The 19,503-nt window shown below is 36.3% G+C and overlaps 1 protein-coding gene across 1 annotated transcript in view; it reads right to left on the reverse strand.

Annotated features, from left to right (window-relative positions):
* Positions 1 to 2,585: 2,585 nt before the first annotated feature.
* The window catches only part of LOC126822588 (uncharacterized), a 28,007-nt gene continuing 11,089 nt past the window's right edge, over positions 2,586 to 19,503 (reverse strand). Inside the window, exons 5-17 of the mRNA XM_050551553.2 lie at positions 19,182 to 19,260; positions 14,167 to 14,314; positions 12,244 to 12,382; positions 11,248 to 11,403; positions 10,173 to 10,242; positions 9,674 to 9,780; positions 8,654 to 8,743; positions 7,555 to 7,584; positions 6,232 to 6,452; positions 5,641 to 5,716; positions 5,079 to 5,156; positions 4,605 to 4,637; positions 2,586 to 3,457 (exon numbers count right to left, since the gene is read on the reverse strand). Of these exons, the coding sequence (XP_050407510.2) occupies positions 3,326 to 3,457; positions 4,605 to 4,637; positions 5,079 to 5,156; positions 5,641 to 5,716; positions 6,232 to 6,452; positions 7,555 to 7,584; positions 8,654 to 8,743; positions 9,674 to 9,780; positions 10,173 to 10,242; positions 11,248 to 11,403; positions 12,244 to 12,382; positions 14,167 to 14,314; positions 19,182 to 19,260 (1,359 nt within the window). The 3' untranslated portion in view covers positions 2,586 to 3,325. The remainder of the gene's footprint in view (positions 3,458 to 4,604; positions 4,638 to 5,078; positions 5,157 to 5,640; positions 5,717 to 6,231; positions 6,453 to 7,554; positions 7,585 to 8,653; positions 8,744 to 9,673; positions 9,781 to 10,172; positions 10,243 to 11,247; positions 11,404 to 12,243; positions 12,383 to 14,166; positions 14,315 to 19,181; positions 19,261 to 19,503) is intronic.

The raw sequence follows: 19,503 nt of genomic DNA on the forward strand, positions 1-19,503 counted from the left end.
AGATTTAGCTTCCAATTTCAAATCTTGGCTATCACTTAAGTTAACTATGGTTAACATGCGCAAGGCAGGGTATGCTTGTTATTTCCAACACCCAATACCAATTCGCTCACACAGCTTTACAGCAAAAGGGAATGGAGGAGGGATTGAATGGGCTAACATGTGCACTTTAGATCGGCAGGTCTGTCATTGTGTCAAGTAGTGTAGTTACAATGTCAAGCTAGGTTTTTACCTGTCCATCCCAAAATGACCTCATTTGTGGCAAGTGGATGTTAAACCCCATTTATCTCTCTCTCCCTACTTTAAAGATATGTGGTGGGGGTGGAGAATGGCCGAATGGTTAGTGCGTAGGTGCTGTTTCATGAGGTTTGTCATTGAGTCAACTGGCGTGGTTTCGATTCCCTGGAAGGCTCGCCCGTACAACCTCATGGGTTTTCTCCGGGTCCTCCAGTTTCCTCCCACTGTTAAAGACCCCTACGCGCAAGTGGACGTTTAACCCCATTCGTCTTTCTCTCTCTTAAAGATATGTAATATACATGTACATGTAGACACAAATATATAACGATATTTTTTTAAAGCGAAACATGTTTGAAAGACATAGTAGGCCTACATAGAAAACATTGAAAAAATACTTCATTATACACAAATATTCATAGAGACAAATTGAAAACCCTTCTTCTTTCAAATGGGCAAGGTTTCCCTTGTCATTGGGCAGGACGGAGAGAGTCTGGTAAGACACAGAGTTTAGCCATTCAGATGGGACGAAAAACCGAGGTCTTTGCACACGTTGGCATGCACGTAAAAAAAGAGAGTAGACTGTCGCATTGCTGAATGTGCAATACATTGCATGGCATATACACGTCGACATTAGCTGGGATGGTTTAATAAGAAACTCTTAGGGGGTGCTAGATTGTCAGTCCGTAACGTCCCCCAATTTACAGAATTGCAATCAAGTGATACAGAATTTAGTCCTGTCACAGTTCTGCCAGTCCCGACAGCTGAGGTGGTGTGAGTAGAATCGTGATGTATTTTAAGTAACAAAAATGTTTCAACAGCCATGATTGATTGAGATATTTTTGTATGCAGTTGGCACATGCGTTGTACCCCGAAATTCTCCTTTTCACTCGATTGACACTATTTTCGGAATTGAGAGAATTTAATTCCGGGACGTTCATTCGTGTATCTCCTTAGTATAAATGCACAACAAATATTGCCATAATATTGGGAGTATAAATAAAGGGAAAAACATGTTTCCATGGAAATGTCAATAGAGTTAAATATTATAATTACTGGTTGAGAACAAATTCTTTCGGGAATTTTCGACCCAGTAACTTCAACTTTAACAAACTGTTTAAGGAATGTATAAAAACTACCATTAATATCTCGTTGAATTATGTAACAGAATTACAATGATTATATGATATATACAATATTTAACAGAATAAGGATATATTATGATATCCAACATAATTGCCATAATTATAATATATTCAACAAATAACATAATTTCATTAATTATAATATATTCAACATTTAACATAATTATGTTAATTTTAAAATAACATATTTGATATTTAACATAATTGCATTATTTAAAAGAATTTGGATATATTATGATATTGAATACAATTACCATATTCAATATTTAACATAATTTGAATATAATATATTAAATATTTAACAAAATTATGTTAATTTTATTATAATATATTAAATATTCAACAGAATTATGTTATAATATATTCAATATTCAACAGAATTATTCAATATTCAACAGAATTATTCAATATTCAACAGAATTTCATTAATTATATTATAATATACATGTATTCAATATTCAACAGAATTTCATTAATTATAATATAATATGTTTAATATTTCACAGAATTAGGATATATTCAATATTTAACAAATTATGTTAATTATATTCTAATATATTCAATATTTAACAGAATTAGGATATATTCAATATTTAACATAATTCTAATATATTCAATATTTAACATAATTAGGACACACTCTGATACATCTATGTACAATCTACAAAATATGAAAATATATCTAAAAAAATAAAATACTCTATAAAATATATATTGAAATACCTTTGCACCTGTTAAAGATTTGTTATACATACATTGCTTATCACATGAGAAAAATTTCATAAATTATTTGTGCGTTAATAATAATATCAATATTGAAATACCTTTGCACCTGTTAAAGATTTGTTATAGATACATTGCTTATCACATGAGAAAAATTTCATAAATTATTTGTGCGTTAATAATACATGTAATATCAATAATGTTAATATTATCAATGATAATATCAATAATATTAAAAAGTATAATATTAATAATATTAATAAGATAAATGATAATATCAATAATATTAATAAGTATAATGATAATATCAATAATATTAATAAGGTAATTGATAATATCAATAATATTAATAAGATAAATGATAATATCAATAATATTAATACGTTTAATGATATTATCAATAATATTAATAAGATAAATGATAATATCAATAATATCAATAAGATAAATGATAATATCAATAATATCAATAAGATAAATGCGGACTGACTAGGTTGTTGACAACTTCCTGAATTACAGACCGGTTCATCCAGTCTTACAATGATCAGGTTCCTGCGGCACAAGTAAAACTTACGTTACTTTTCGTGAAATACTGGAGGACAGAGAGTTTTATGTAAAATCTACTACACCAGCAGTTCATTCAGGATGTCTTAGAAAAACTTGTTCAAGATGTAGGCCTACATTATTGGTCAACTCGACATGGAAAGTTCTGTGAGTACCACCACATATTGGGGATAGACAATCACTTTTATTTTTAAAAATTCAGTTTCATCAATCCATGTACAAGTATATCGTACGTATATCAAAAATATCTCCACCTATGAGCACAGTTGAAACATGTCCAGCACGTAGTTATGTCACAAATCAACGTGCACTACATCTTACCGGGACAACACAATTTTATTCTGGGTCAATTCTGTTATTGGGAATGACACAACTGGATTCTGGGTCAAGTCTGTCATTGGGAATGTCACAATTTGATTCTGGGTCAAGTCTGTCATGGGGAATGTCACAATTTGATTCTGGGTCAAGTCTGTCATTGGGAATGACACAACTGGATTCTGTGTCAAGTCGGTCATTGGGAAGGACACAATTTGATTCTGGGTCATGTCTGTCATTGGGAAGGACACAACTGGATTCTGGGTCTGTTCTTGAGACTGACACAACTTGATTCTATGTCAACAGACTGCATATCTGTGAATTCTATATGTTTCATTGATGAGATATTAAAATATACTTTCAGATCGTGGACGTTCATCGTGAGATGCTGATTGATCAGGATATCTCGTACTACCCTCATCTTGTATCAAATTCTCGAGATCGCTCGTATCCAGTCCAATCTTCTTAATAACATACAACTGAAGAAAAAAATCAATTTTTTTTTTATCATAATTTACTATTGTTGTATTTATTAAAGTGGCATTATGCAAGATTTAGATAAAGAGCTAGCTGTTCTCCCAATAATATTTAAAAAAAAAAGAGGATGTAGGTATCTGATGGCATCTAGAGTTGATTATGGTCTGGATAAGTTAATTAATGTCTAATTAATTATTAGATGAGAGAGTGAGAGAGAGAGGGAGAGAGAGGGGGAGAGAGAGAGAGAGAGAGGGAGAGAGAGGGGGGGAGAGAGAGAGAGGGAGGGAGAGAGAGAGAGGGGGGAGAGAGAGAGAGAGTGGAAGAGAGAGAGAGAAAGAAGAGAGAGAAGAGAGAGAGAGAGAGAGAGAAATGGGGTTTAACGTCTACTCGACACAAACTAGGTCATTTCGGGACTAGCACATGGTTCAATTTTATTTCAATTATGCACTTGCGCATAGGGGTTTTTAGCAGTGGGAGGAAACCGGGGGACCCGGAGAAAAACCCACAAGGTTGGACAGGCGACCCTACTCCTTGTCACGTACAACCGGGGACACAATTTAGATAACATTTAAAGCCAAAGGAAAGACCTGCAATAGGCAGATTTAGCACTTGCATAATGTATGTTTAATATTTTCAATCTTATAATTCCTACTGCTAACAGTTCTTTTGTAATGGCCTACATGTAATAAAAGATGCCTTGGCAGTAGGAATGGCCGAGTGGTTAGCACGTGCGCGCTGTATCATACATCTGTCATTGAGTCAACTGGCGTGGTTTCGTTTCCCCTGTTGTATGACAAGTTGCCTGTCGAAACTTGTGGTTTTTCTCTGGGTCCTCCAGTTTCCTCCCACTACAAAAGACTCCTAAGCGCAAGCGAATTATTGAAATAAAATTGAACCATGTGTTGGTCCTGAAATGACCTAGTTTGTGTCGAGTGGACGTTAAACTCTCTCTCTCTCTCCACCTTCTACAATTTCCCGCCAAAACTATAATCTCTACCATATTTATGTACATTATATTAATCTCACTGAACTAAATATTATTATAGTCTATTTCTGTTAAGTGTCCATACTTTACTTTCTCAACAGAAGTCATGTGATCATATGATGTCACTGAGAAAGATTAATTACTTAGTGAAATATTTCCCTCACCTTTAACTTGGAATAACGTCGAACTCCAAGAGCCTAAAAATAAAACAGACACAGAATATTACAATTAATCTCTTTACGCCAGGAAATAAACATCTTCACTTTATCTTTATAAAAATGAGTGATGGTGGCTCAGCGACAAAGACACGGGAGGTCTTGTGTTTGGATCCCTGTGTTGACCGAGGAAGTTCATTGGGATTTTCCGGCATGGTTCCCTCTTATTGTAACAGGTGCAAGAGGGATCAGCTTGCAAGAGACAATGCATGGACGTTCAGATAGGGCAAAAAAAACAAAAAAACCAGGTCCCGTGAGATCCCCTAGCACTTGGAATTTGATATAAGAGTAGGCCGTAGCACCGCTGCCAAGGCAAAAATTCTCTCATTTCATTTCATTTCATGTTGGGCCCTACTTACTAAAGGGAGATTATCCAATATGATCTACTTACTAAAGGGGGATAATCCAATGTAATCTACTTACTAAATAGAATATAAACACTGTGTATGATAATATAATACAAGCAGCTATAAAATACCAATACCATCGTCTATCATCACCCTGTTCAATAAATATAATATAAATCATAATTCTACTTTTACTTTAGACAAGGTGGTTGGATGGTCTAGTGGTTTAACATGTGGGTGATCTGTCATTGTGTCAAGTGGTTCGATTCCTCACTTGTACGTGTCAAGGAGTAGAGTCGCCTGTCCAACCTTGTCAGGTTTTCCCTGTGTCCTCTGGTTTCTTCCCCCTGCTAAAGACGACTACGCGCAAGCGAATTATTCAAATTAAATTGAACTATATGTTAGTCCAGAGAGAGTTAGAGAGAGAGAGGGTTTAACGTCTACTCGACACAAATCAGGTCATTTCAGGACTAACAAATGATTCAATTTCATTTCAATAATTCGCTTGCTCATAGGGGTCTTTAGCACACGTGCTAGCCATTCGGCCACCCACCCCCCTCATGACAGAGAGGAACAACCAATGTGGTCAGTCAACAAAATATACACCCAACAAAATACAAAGATTAATAAAAACTTACCAGAAATAGATATACTAGATACACATTTATTCCCATTACTAATACAGCTAATAACCAGACAGCTATCTTTAAAACCCTGAATAAAATAATAACATTACTAATACAGCTAATAACCACACAGCTATCTTTAAAATCCTTAAACAAAATAATAAAAATTTATATCCATTACTAATACAACTAATAAATGAAATGAAATGGGGTTTAATTAACGTCTTACTGTTCTGCTACTACTCTTCTACGCTTATATCAAATTCCAACTGCCAAGGGATCTTTTAAGTGCACGTCAATGTACACACAGGACCTTGTTTTTTCGTCACATCCGATCGACTAGACAGCTGTCCTTGTCAGGCCCTCCTCCATCCTGCATCACTGACAAGGAGAAATCACGCCGGAAATTCCTGATGAACTTTCTCGGCCAATGCAGGAATCAAACACGTGACCTCGAGGCTAGCAAGCCAGCATCTCACCCACTTAGCCACCATGGCTCCCACACTGCTAATAACCAGACAGCTATACCCATAACACATGATTTTTGGTTGGGTGGGTAGGGTGGGTGGGTTCAGTTTTATTTGCAGAAATAATACAACAAACCTTCCATTTTTAAAATCTCCCATAATTCTCTCATTATTAGTGAAGTGCAGTATGGGTAATAACGCGAACGGTAGTTGAACACTCTGTAATACATTTAACCAACTATTCATATCGTCAAGATCGCTGGTTGCTAAGATGGCGACGATTATAGTCGGCACGATGGCAATAGATCTGGTTAATAAAACTCTCTTCCATTTCGCCCATTTTATATTCAAAAATCCCTGAATAAACAAAAAACAAAAACAAATATCATCTTCCAACATATAATGGAGCCAAATGGAATGGAACCAAATGGAATGGAATAGAACATAATGGAATGGAATGGAACCAAATGGAATGGAATGGAACCAAGTGGAATGGAATGGAACCAAGTGGAATGGAATGGAACCAAATGGAATTTAATGGAACCAAGTGGAATGGAATGGAATGGAACCAAGTGGAATGGAATGGAATGGAACCAAGTGGAATGGAATGGAACCAAATGGAATGGAATGGAAGCAAGTGGAATGGAATGGAACCAAATGGAATAGAACATAATGGAATGGAACCAAATGGAATAGAACATAATGGAATGGAACCAAATGGAATAGAACATAATGGAATGGAACCAAATGGAATAGAACATAATGGAATGGAATAGAACATAATGGAATGGAACCAAATGGAATGGAACCAAGTGGAATGGAACCAAATGGAATGGAACCAAATGGAATGGAATAGAACATTATGGAATGGAACCAAATGGAATCGAATGGAACATAATGGAATGGAACCAAATGGAATGGAACACCAAATGGAATGGAATGGAACACCAAATGGAATGGTATACAATTTAAGTCTTATCAACACAATACTTCGGTCATTGTCAATAATATTTCTATCTATAGTTACGTGTGCAGAGTAAAGGAGGGAAATTTGGCATAGAGCGTGGTTCCTCATAAAGAACTGTGCACAGCTCAAGTCATATTTTACATGTCAGCATCATGACAAGAGTACATTTTCATGGTGGTGTATCCTAAACATTGTGGTGTTGTATCATAAACAAGGTGGTGGTGTATCATAAACATGGTGGTGTATCATAAACATGGTGCTGTATCCTAAACATTGTGGTGGTGTATCATAAACATGGTGTTGTATCATAAACATGGTGGTGTATCATAAACATGGTGGTGTATCATTAACATGGTGGTGTATCATAAACATGGTGGAAATATAGCTGTAACACTTTAAACCACAGCTGGCCACCCAATAACATTTAGTAAAGCAGAACCGTGAGAAACCTAACTTTCAAGCCCTTATCATTGAGAAAAAAGATTATTTTACCTGCATCACAAACTGTCCAGCATACGTTCCCTATAATAAAACAATAAATGTTTTAAATATAGAAATATAAAAACAAGTACTAATATGGACCAGCAACTCATGAGTAGCATGTCATCGTAGCTATCTGCATCAACTGTGCCAATGAAGATGGGTATAGGCTATGCAGTGTACTATAGACAGGTATACGAAATGAAATGAAATGAAATGGGGTTTAACGTCCTACTGTTCTGCTCCTATGCTGGGCTAATGAAGACGTGCATATGCCATACAGTGTGCTATGAGGGAAATTTTGCCCGGGCAGCGACACTATCGCCTACTCTTATATCGAATTCCAACTGCCAAGGGATCTTTTACGTGCATTCCAATTTATACACGGGACCTTGGTTTTTCGTCTCATCTGAATGACTAGACATCTTTCCTTGTCAGGCCCTCCGTCCTGCATCACTGACAAGGGGGAACCACGCCGCAAAATCTGGATGAACTTTCTCGGCCAATGCAGGGATCGAACACCCGACCTCCAGGCTAGCGAGCCAGCGTCTTACCCACTTAGCCACTGTGACCACCCAGACAGGTATACATGTAGGCAAGAGAGATGGGGTTTAACGTCCACTCAACACAAACTAACAAACACATGGTTGAATCTTATTTCAATAATTAGCTTGCGTGTGGCGGTCTTTAGCAGTGGGAGGAAACCGGAAGACCCAGAGAGAATCCATGATGTTGGACAGGCGACACAAACTAGGTCATTTTAGAAATAACATATGGTTCTATTTTATTTCAATAATTTGCTTGTGCGTAGGGATCTTTAGAAGTGCTAGGAAAGCCACAAGGTTGGACATGCAACTCTACTCCATGTTACGAACAACCGGGGAATCGAAACCACGCCAGCTGACTCAATGACAGACCTTTGATTCAGCGCGCATGAGCTAACCAATCGGCTATCTACCCACCGTCCCCCCGCCCACTCGATATCAAGAAAAAAGGAAACCTACAGAAATTATCAAACCATTAATGAACCATTTTTTCTAGTCATCTGAGCTGCAAATTTATCATTTCAAAGAAAACAGTTTTTCCTATTTTCTTTGTAGATATTACTTACTGTCATGGTTGAACTTTGACCGGCTGCCAAGATGCCGATACCCCAAATAACCTTCATCCCTAGTCCATATTTTTCTTTAATCCATTCTCCCTGAAAAAGGAAGAGAAAGACTAGGTTTAGCGTACACTCGACAGTAACATATGGCACAATCTTATTCAATAATTTGTTTAAGAGTAATAGCCCGTTCAGACGGTTATTTTTAAACCAGTTCATAATCGCTGGGGTTTTTAAGACAGCATCGTGTTGCGTTCACACGTACTATAAGCCAAACCAGTTTAACTATTCTGACCTCTTCGGTCGGAGGTTAGAGTTAACTGCGCATGGGTAGCTTGATATTCTTTATTCGGTTCTGGCACGCTTTCGATAACATTGGCACTGTCTGACCCCAATATTTTCACAGGAATGTAACTAACTGCGTACTGCGCATGCTCGAAGCAAGCTGGAGCTGGGTTTTTTAAGCCAACCCGTTCAGACGGCTAAGATGAACCAGTTTAAAATAAAAAGCCTTCTCGAAGACAGGTCGCGAGCAGGGGTTTTTAAACTGGTTTATTTGCTCCACATTTGCGTTCAGACGCTTAAGTTAAACTGGTTTAACGATCCCCAGGGTTTTTAAACCAGTTCAACTTAAGAGTCTGAACGGGCTATATGACTCTTTAGCAGTGGGAGGAAACCGGAAGAACGATGTAATAATTGAAATGAAATGAAATGGGGTTTAATGTCCTATTGTTCTGCTCCGACTGGGCTAATGGAGACGGGCATACGCCATACAATGTGCTATTAGGGAAATTTTGCCTAGGCAGCGGCATTATGGCCTACTCTTATATCGAATTCCAACTGCCAAGGGATTTTTACATGCATGCCAATGTATATACAGGACATCGGTTTTTCGTAACCATCCGAACATCTAGACAGCTGTCCTTGTCAGGCTCTCCATCCTGCACCAATGGCAAGGGGAAACCATGTCGTAAATTCCTGATGAACTTTCTCGACCAATGCAGTGTAATAATTGAAACAACTTACAGCATTTCTAATACTAGCATTATCTGCATATTTCGATTCGGAAAAGGCTGCTGCAAATGTTGCTACCACAAATAGATTGATTAGAAAGGACACAAATAACGCAATAGCTGAAAAAAAAAAAGAATTATAAAGTTTAAAGATAGATTATGTAAGATTTAGATAAAGAGATGACTGTTCTTGCTATAATAATTCAAAAATAGAAAATGAATATATTGAAAATTTCATTCAAATTACTTCATTCTGAGCAAAGTTATCACTGTTTGAAGTTTATAGATGTAGTTACCGTACTTGATAATGGAGACAAAGTCGTATGGGACTTTAGCAGTGGAAGAAAACCGGAGTTAAAACCCACGAGGTTGGACTGCTGACCCTACTCCTTGTCAGGTACAACCGGGGAAGTGAAACCACGCCAGTTGACTTAATGACAGACCTTATGATGTGCACTGACCATTGGGTCATCCCCCCCCACCCCTTTTAAGTTAAAATAAAATTTGTGTACCTGACTCTATGGAGTAATACATGTTGGCTTCTTTTACGGCATCTTTATTTTTTCTATCTATTTTACGAGACTGAAATATAATACAACATAATGTAAAAATAGGTTGCCAGGCAACAAAAATTCATACAAATATAAAGATAGGTTGCCAGGCAACAAACATGTATCCATAATGTAATGATAGGTTGCCAGGCAACAAATATTTATACATAATGTAAAGATAGGTTGACAGGCAATGAAACATTTATACATAATGTAAAGATAGGTTGCCAGACATCAAAACATATACAGCGTAATGTAAATGAACATAGGTTGCCAGACAAGGAAAAATTTCTAATGTAATGTAAATTTCTAATGTAATGTAAATTTCTAATGTAATGTAAATTTCTAATGTAATGTAAAACTAGGTTGCCACTGGACAAAACATCTATATTGTGTAATGTAGAGATAGGTTGTTGGGCAACAAAACATTTATAACGTAATATAATGAAATTAAATGAAATGGGGTTTAACATTCTATTGTTATGCACCCGCAGAGCCAATGAAGACAGTATAGCGTAATATAAAGATAGGTTGCCAGGCAATGAAACATTTATAATGTAAAGAAAGTTCCTTAGGAATTTCTAACTTGGTTTCCTCTTGTCTGTGGTGCAGGAAGGAGGGCCTGGCATACAATAGTGTCTAGTTGATTGGATTAAATGAAAAACAACATCCCGTGAATATCATAACAGCACGTTTAAATATTCCCTGACAACTGGAGATCAAAATAAATGTTGGCCGTAGCGCCACTGTCAGAGCAACATTCCACTCACAGCACACTGCATGTCGTATACCCATCTCCATAAGGCCCTAAATAATGTTCTCTGTATTTGTTTGTCTTATTTATGTATTAATGTGTTGTGATTGTTGTAACTTTATTTTAGTTGTACTTATTTAAAGAGCCCGAGAGCAGCTCACTGAGTTGAATTGTCAGCGCTATATAAATTCATTATTATTATTATTATTATCATTCTTATATAGTGCAAAAAAAAACCAAGGTATTAAAAACCCCATTTCATTTCAATGATTTGATGCTTACCAAAACTAACGCACTATGTAAATAAATATTATGAGGCATAATAACTGCTCCCACGATTCCAACCAATTGTTGAATAGCATCCTTATTACAGTCTTGACACCATGGAAACCATAAACCAATCAAAATGTCTCCTTGATTAGGTTGAACTGTTATATACTGAAATCATCAAAGAAATTAATTTGTTTGAACGGCATTTAGTCACATCACACAATTATATGAAATATAAGTTACTTAAAAGTTTATTTCATCCTTATCAAGCAAAGAAAACTGAAATTTGAGATTGATCAAGACGTTTGTGTGCTTTGATCATTAAACATACATTAAAGTTCCATCATGGGTGATTAGATAAAGAGCTGGTAGTTTTCACTATAATAGTTAAAAACTAGATAATGTAAAGGCAATTAACTGAAAATTTCAGTCAAATTGATCCACTATGAACCGAGATTTTAGCGATTGAGTTTTCGGTCTAGTCTCGATTATCATTACAAAAGTAGGTAGGATAAATAACATAGCCTCGATTATCCATTTATTGATTTAATTATGAATGGAAGTCGAACAGGAAATCGGAACCTAATCCAATAAACATCGCCGGCTAGTGATGCCATCGAGAGTTGATTATGGTCTGGATAAATTATTTAATGTCTAACTAATAATTTAGATAACATTTTAGGCCTAAAGAAAGACCTGCAATAGGCAGATTTAGCTCTTGCATAATGTAAATTTGCCTATTGCAGGTCTTTCTTTAGTCCTTAAATGTGACAGGTGGGTGAAAACCTGACCGGAGGGGTGCTTGATGATATGGACATAGTGGCAGATGGGTGAAAACCTGATGATATGGACATTCGAAAACGAAATGAAATGAAATTGGGTTTAACGCCTACTGTTTTGTTCCGGATGGATGGACTTTTGAGGCATGTTCACCAATCTGTTAAAACTTAATTACTGGTAAACACTAAACCCCATTTGGACGTTAAATTACAAAATTTTCATATTTACCATATAAAGAAAAGAAAATGCCATTGTAGTTATAAGAGCACCAAACAAGGCTTCAAGCTTACGTAAACCAGCATTTTCCAGGAAGAGAAACGTGAAGGTATCAACACCTGTAATTAACACACCTGCCCAGATTGGTATTCTGAAAAATACAAATATTTTATAAATATCTTATTAATATCTGAGAGAGAGAGAGAGAAATGGGGTTTAACGTCCACTTGACACAAACTAGTTTATTTTGGGACTACTATGATTATTGTATTTCAATAATTCGTTTGCTTGTAGGGGTCTTTAGCAGTGGAAGAAAACCAGAGGACCTGGAGAAAACCCACGAGGTTGGACAGGCGACCCTACACCTTATCACGTACAACCAGGGATTCCAAACCACCCCAGTTAAACAACATTTCTCTCTCCTCTCACTTGTTCTATACATATCAAATTAAGTGCCTGGAAAAGGTCAGAACACAGTTCTCCCCCTTTAGTCTTCAGAATTCAATGCTTAACACATTGGGGATATTAAACAATCTGGTTAAAACACAGATCCTATTTCGTTTCGTTTTTATAGTTCAAAATTTCGTTTTACTTGTCTTTACTACACTTGGATCTGGAAGAGTGGTTATCTAACTCGTGTTCTGAATGGTGTCAGGGATAAGCCAATGAAACGGTCTGTCACGGCGAGCTTTAGGCGTGTTTTGCACTGAACTGTGGGTAATCCACTAGTAACATCAATGCTGATTGGTTAATCAAATATCTGACATCATCGGGTCATAAGTCGGTCTTTTGACCCCTGACGCGACAGATCTTCATGTAGTGTAGGCCATCGAAAGTATAAAAAAACGAAACGGAATATAGATTTGTATTTTAATCAGATCGGGATATTAAATTGCACATTCTGGAATTGTATTCTCTTAATCCCCAAAATGGTAACAATCAAGTGAAAAAAAGGATTTTATGCTACAACATATTCGTCGCCTGTATAAGAAAATATCTCAACCAAACATGGCCGCTGAACATATTCGTTGTGTTCAAATATGCCATGATTCTACTCATACCACCTTCGTTGTCAGGACTGATAGAATTGTGACAGGACTGAATTTTGTGGAACTTGATTGTAATTCTGTCAATTCAGGACTGATAATCAAGCCTCCCCATTGCAATTGAGTGATGCAGAATTCAATCCTGTCAATTCCGGAATGCTCAATCTATGGAAAGGTATCGCTGCCAATATTAAATGTTCTGCTAAAATGTCCTTTCGACTGATTACGTGTAAAAAGTACAATGTACAAAATCTTAGTACTGGTAATGATAAAGTCAAATTACCTCTAAGACCAAAGTTAAATGTAAAACGTCAAATGATAAAGTTTAATTGGAAAACGTTTTTTTTACACGTTAACATTTTACATTTGCGCTCTGCCACATCTCATTTTTCCTTTGCGCTTTCTACATATATAGCATCTTACAGACAGCACTATCTTTAATATGCAAATGTAGGATATCACATGACTTATTAACATATATGGAAATTTCCCTCATAGCACACTGCATGGCCCATCTTCATTAGCCCAGTTGGTGTAGAAAAGTAGGATGTTAAAACACATTTCATTTCATTTCAGGTTTATAATTAAAAGTCTTGGATGGCCGAAGGGTTAGCATGTGCGTTGTATCATAAGGTATGTCATTGTGTCAACTGGCGCGGTTTCAATAATTGTACATAGACCGCTATGTCCAAGCGAATTATTAAAATAAAATTGTACCATATGTTAGTCCCAAAATGATCCGGCTTGTGTCAAGTGGATGTTAAACCCCATTTCTCTCTCTCTTTAAAAGTCTTATAGCCATGGTGGCTCAGACGCTAGCTCAATAACCTGGATGTCCGAAGTTCAATCCTGATGCTGACCAAGAAAGCTCTTTGTTACTTTTACTTACACTTTATTTGATAAAAGATTAATGGCTACAGCTGATCCAATCACTTCCTGTATGTCACTTCCTATAATAGCTATCTCTACCATCAACCATAACGCTATTCGAGGAATTATTGGATATTCTTTATTGCACACTTCTGCTAAATTCATACCTTTAAAATACAACAAACTTTTCATTATTTAAATTCAAAAATAGAAAGTGCATCTTAGATATTAAAACAAAGATGTGACGTCATCCTTTGATGTTGGCATTCCATCATTTCAAATAACGGCAGGGTAACAATCGCACATTATTTATACAAGATGGCAGAAATATAGATTTCATTGAAATAATAATAATAATAATAATAATATGTATATAGCGCTGTAACACCACACCTCAGTATGCTCGAAGCGTATTAAAAAGTTATCTCACTACGAGTTATATATAGCGTCTAAATAAGTAAGTTTTTATTCTTGATTTGAATATATCTAGTGATGAGGAACTTATGATATCTTCGGGTAGTTCATTCCACAAAGCAGCTGATGTATAACCAAACGATCGCGCACCAAATGTTTTTAAATTGATGTCAGGTTTATATAAACGTGATTGCTTTGAAGATCTTAGCATTCTGTTCGGCACATATTGTACTGTGAGATCTTGAATGTAATCTGGAGAGGTTTTGTGGACTGATTGGTAGGTGAGCGACAGAATTTTATAATCAATCCTTTCACGAAGTTGTAGCCAATGCAACGATTTCAATACTGGAGTAATGTGTTCTCGCGGTTTAGTTCTGGTCACAATTCTGGCTGCTCTGTTCTGTAATTTTTGTAATTTGGATAACTGCTCCAATGACACACCAGTTAGTAAGCTGTTGCAGTAATCTAATCGTGACATTACCAAAGATCTGATTAAAATTTCTGCGGATTCATTTGTCAGAAAATGACGAATTGCACCTATGTTTCTCAAGTGAAAATTGCAGATTGAGCATAAATAACTAATGTGTTTCTCCATAGTTAGTCCAGAATCCAGGAAGACACCAAGATTCTTCACAGTATCAGAAAAATATATGGTGGACTGGCCGATGTTAAGAACATCTGCGTGGCTCTTTTTTAGTCTTTGCGTTGGAGCTACTAACAAGGCTTCAGTTTTTGAATCGTTTAACTTAAGCATGTTTGAGGACATCCAAGTTTTGACTGCATCAATACAAGATTCCATGTTCAGACATACAGACTTTTGGTATTGAAGATCGGTATGGAAACTATCAATAAGTTGAGTGTCATCTGCATAGTCGTGGTAATCAACATGCTTCTCGCAAATAACCTTGCCTAGTGATCGTGTGTACATGGTGAAAAGAATGGGTCCCAAAACAGATCCCTGGGGGACACCACACGAAATAAATAAACTACCAGAATTCACCTTGTTTATTTCTACGCATTGTTTCCTGTCAGTCAGATATGATGAGAACCATTTCAAGACACTATTGTCTAAACCGTATTCCAGTTGCAGCCGATCAAGCAGTATTCTGTGGTCTATGGTATCGAATGCTGCAGACAGATCTAGAAGCACTAGCAAACCGATATTTCCAGCATCGACAGACATCTTTATTTTATCAAGAACACAAATTAGGGCGGTTTCAGTGCTGTGGGCTTCTCTATAAGCTGACTGATATTTGTCAAGTAGTCCAAACGAGGTGAGATGCTCAACAAGTTGTATTTTGACTGCTTTTTCTAAAACTTTGGAAAGGAATGGCAAATTTGAAACAGAGCGATAGTTGTTAAACACCTCAGAATCCAATGATGGTTTTTTAAGAAGGGGTTTTACAACAGCCCTTTTGAAACATTTAGGAACAGTTCTGGAGTTTAGACTTTGATTAATGATTTTAGTAATGATAGGCAGAATCACATCCAATATTTTGAGAAGGAACTTTGTAGGGAGAACATCTAGTTGGCAAGAGGTTGGCTTCGAATGTAGAATGATGTTTTTAACATCTGCTTCTGTGACATCAGCAAAGGCTTGCAATTTGGCACCTGGGAATTCTGCAACAGACAATACATCACTAGTAGAATCGAAACTTTCTCGAATTTTTGAAATTTTTTCGGAAAAATATGAACTGAAACTGTTGGCGACATGTAGATCTTCACCTTGAGGCAATACGACTTCAGACTTCTTACCCAATAAAACATCCAATGTAGAGTAAAGCGCTTTGGGATTTTTAGAGTGTTTGGAAATCTCTGTAATCAGGTAGGTAGATTTAGCCTTTTTAATACAGCGGTTTGCATCATTACGAGCATTGTTGAACATTTGTTTATGAATTTCTAAGCCAGATTTTTTCCATCTACGCTCTGCAGTTCTTCTATGTCTCTTGGAGATTGCAACGTCTTCATTATACCATGGCGTAGATAAGTGCTGACTAAGTTTCTTAGTGTGTATAGGGGCGTGCTTATTTAAAATATCCAGTAGTGTGGTGTCGAACAAGTCAACTAAGTCATCTACATCATCAGGTGGATTACACAATAAAACAGAGTTTGAGAGATCAGACGTGAAATCGTCGATGTTTATATTTTTAAAATTCCTAAAAATAACTTCAGTCCTCTTTGATGGAAGCGTTGTGAAATTGACATCAAAAGAGATAATTGAGTGATCAGACATTTGTTTATCAATAACCTGTAGATCATGGATAAGATGTCTCTTGAGATAACCCAATCAATGATATGCCCTGCCTTTTGAGTTGATGTTTTTACATACTGTTTTAGATCACAGGATTGTAAAATGTGTGAAATCTGTTTTGTAGTGGAATTATCAGAAACATCATAATGAACATTAAAATCGCCAATGATAATTGTGTTATCTTTTGAATCAGTGATATCGCAGAAAGTTGTAAATTCGTTGACAAAATCAGACACAGTTAGTTTATTTTTCCGCGATGGTGGTGGTCTGTAGATACAAATAATCTTGATTGTGATCTTTCCAGAAGTAATTATTGCAGTTAAATGTTCAAAGGAGATGAAGTTAGTTTTTAGTTGTGAGACATTCAGTAGAATAATGTCCCTATACATTACAGCAATTCCTCCTCCTCCCCTCAGTAAACGTGGAAACTGTATTAGCTTGTAGCCCGGTGGGGTCATTTCTACACATTTAGACTCGTCTCCATTTTTTGATAGCCAAGTTTCAGTTATAAACAAAATATCCGTTTTTGATTCGATCACGTAATCATAAATCTCCAGAGTTTTATTTCGTACTGACTGAGCATTCCACAGATTAACACGTAAAACTATTTTTGAATTTACATGTTTGCCAGTAGGTTTCTTATTGCCAGATCTTTTTCCTCTGAATTTCTTAAGAATATTACATTCTTTTAGGGTAGAAAAGTCAGTTGGAGATAATCTTGTAACACTTGAGTGGCTATAATCCAAGAGTTGTTGTCGTGAGTAAGCAATCATGATGTATTCAGGTACAAGGGACACACATAGTAATCTAATTAGTACAGAATGATTTGTTGTCACCATTTCATCAACACAGATAGAGGTTGAGTTGATATCAGAAATAAAATAGTTATATGTCTATTGACGAAAAACACTTCTAAATTCCTCCAAATCCAAACACAAAAAGTTTTTGAAAACTGGATAGGTATGAGCTACTACATCTTACACATCAAAATATTCAACCAAATAACACAAACTTAAAGTATATCAGCATTAATATCACTTTTTAGTGAGAGCACTTTCATGTGTGCAGCCTGTGGGGGCGCCACTATGCCATATTCCTGAAGCTTCTGCTGGATTGGCTTCTGATACTTGAGTTTTTGAGTGAGTGTGTCTATTCTTCCCGTTCAATCAAATCTATTCCAAGTAAAGCAACATGACAGCCCTTCGTTTAATCCGGGGTCTTCCCAGTCTTAAGGTATTAAAAACTTAGAAAGTACTGTTTGTTACCAAACAGTACTGTTTACATTGTTTCCGTTTTGATAGCCTTGTTTGTCACACAATTAGTTTTTCGGCAGTATTCTGCTATGCACTGGTTAATTGGGCGTAATAAAATCGTGAGTCATGACTTAACATTATGTAAACATATTTGGTCCAATTTGGAGCTCTGTTTGGTATTGTTACGCAGTAAGCTATTGGTTTGGATTGTTTGTAGTTGGTTTTATTTTATTGTTAATCGGACTATTGATCAGTCATAAGTTGGAACAGAAAATTTGCTTCCATTACAGCAGTGTTAAGTGGGATTAGGTCTAATCAAACGAAACACTACGAGGAGTATGTTGAAATGCATGTGCAGGATAGCGTATCTGTATCTGAACGTTTTTAAAAGTCTCCAGCAAGACATTGCGTAATATATTGATATAATCCTTATAACCAGGTGGAGTATTAATTTATCACCCGATGCTGGTTGCGTAACAAAAGAAAAATAATGTGCCATAGTTTATGTATTGTTTAATGGTCAACAGCGGGACATTAAGTAATATATTGTAACAACAAGAGGGCCATAGACTCAAGTGTTTTTACAATATATTACCCATATCTTAAGCTCGAGACCATTAAACAATTAAAAAATACAGACACTCCGCACGTGCTTTTACAGTGAAATACGTCACGCGAGTCCAATATTTCACTAGTATAAATAATGTACGATTGGCAATTTGCCCATACGATTATTTGAAATAATGGTACGCCAACATCAAAGGGGGATGTATTTTAAATTATATGAATATACAGTATGAAAATCTGGCAGAAAAGAAAGGAACCCAGCGTGAGCCCTGCCGTAATATATTGCTACAACACATTTGTTGAGGGGCAGTAAAAGTTTATCACATAATGCCTGTTGTTATTTTAATCAAAAAAATCTGAAGTACCTGTAACGCATCCTAGTCGTGCGGCAGACGATTTATCGCCTGTTGCCGAGGTGCAGTATTAGTTTATCACATAATTCCTGTTGTAATTTTAATAAAAAATCTGAAGTACTTGTAACACATCCTAGTCGAGCGGCAAGAAGTTTTAACGCCTGTTGCCGTTTTAATATTTAAATCTGATACCTACCTGTAACGCATCCTAGTCGAGCGGCAAGAAGTTGTAGAACTAGACCCATTACAGTTGACCACATCAGAACCCATAGTAACTGTAAAAAGATACCCATGAATGAAACAGGTATTTCTAGAGTAGTTTTCACTGGGTGAAAGTAGTGTAACAGTAATATTTCCTACAACTCTGGTATCGTGTAGTTGTGTTGTTTTAGCCAGAGTTTCTCTATTTAAAGATACATTATGGAAGACTAGATACAGAGCTGGCAGTTCTCACTATAATAATTAAAAACTAGATAATGTAAAGGCAATTTGCTGAAAATTTCTGTCAAATTGAGCCA

This window comes from Patella vulgata, chromosome 5 (assembly GCF_932274485.2).
Source record: "Patella vulgata chromosome 5, xgPatVulg1.2, whole genome shotgun sequence".
In the NCBI taxonomy this organism is placed as follows: domain Eukaryota; kingdom Metazoa; phylum Mollusca; class Gastropoda; family Patellidae; genus Patella; species Patella vulgata.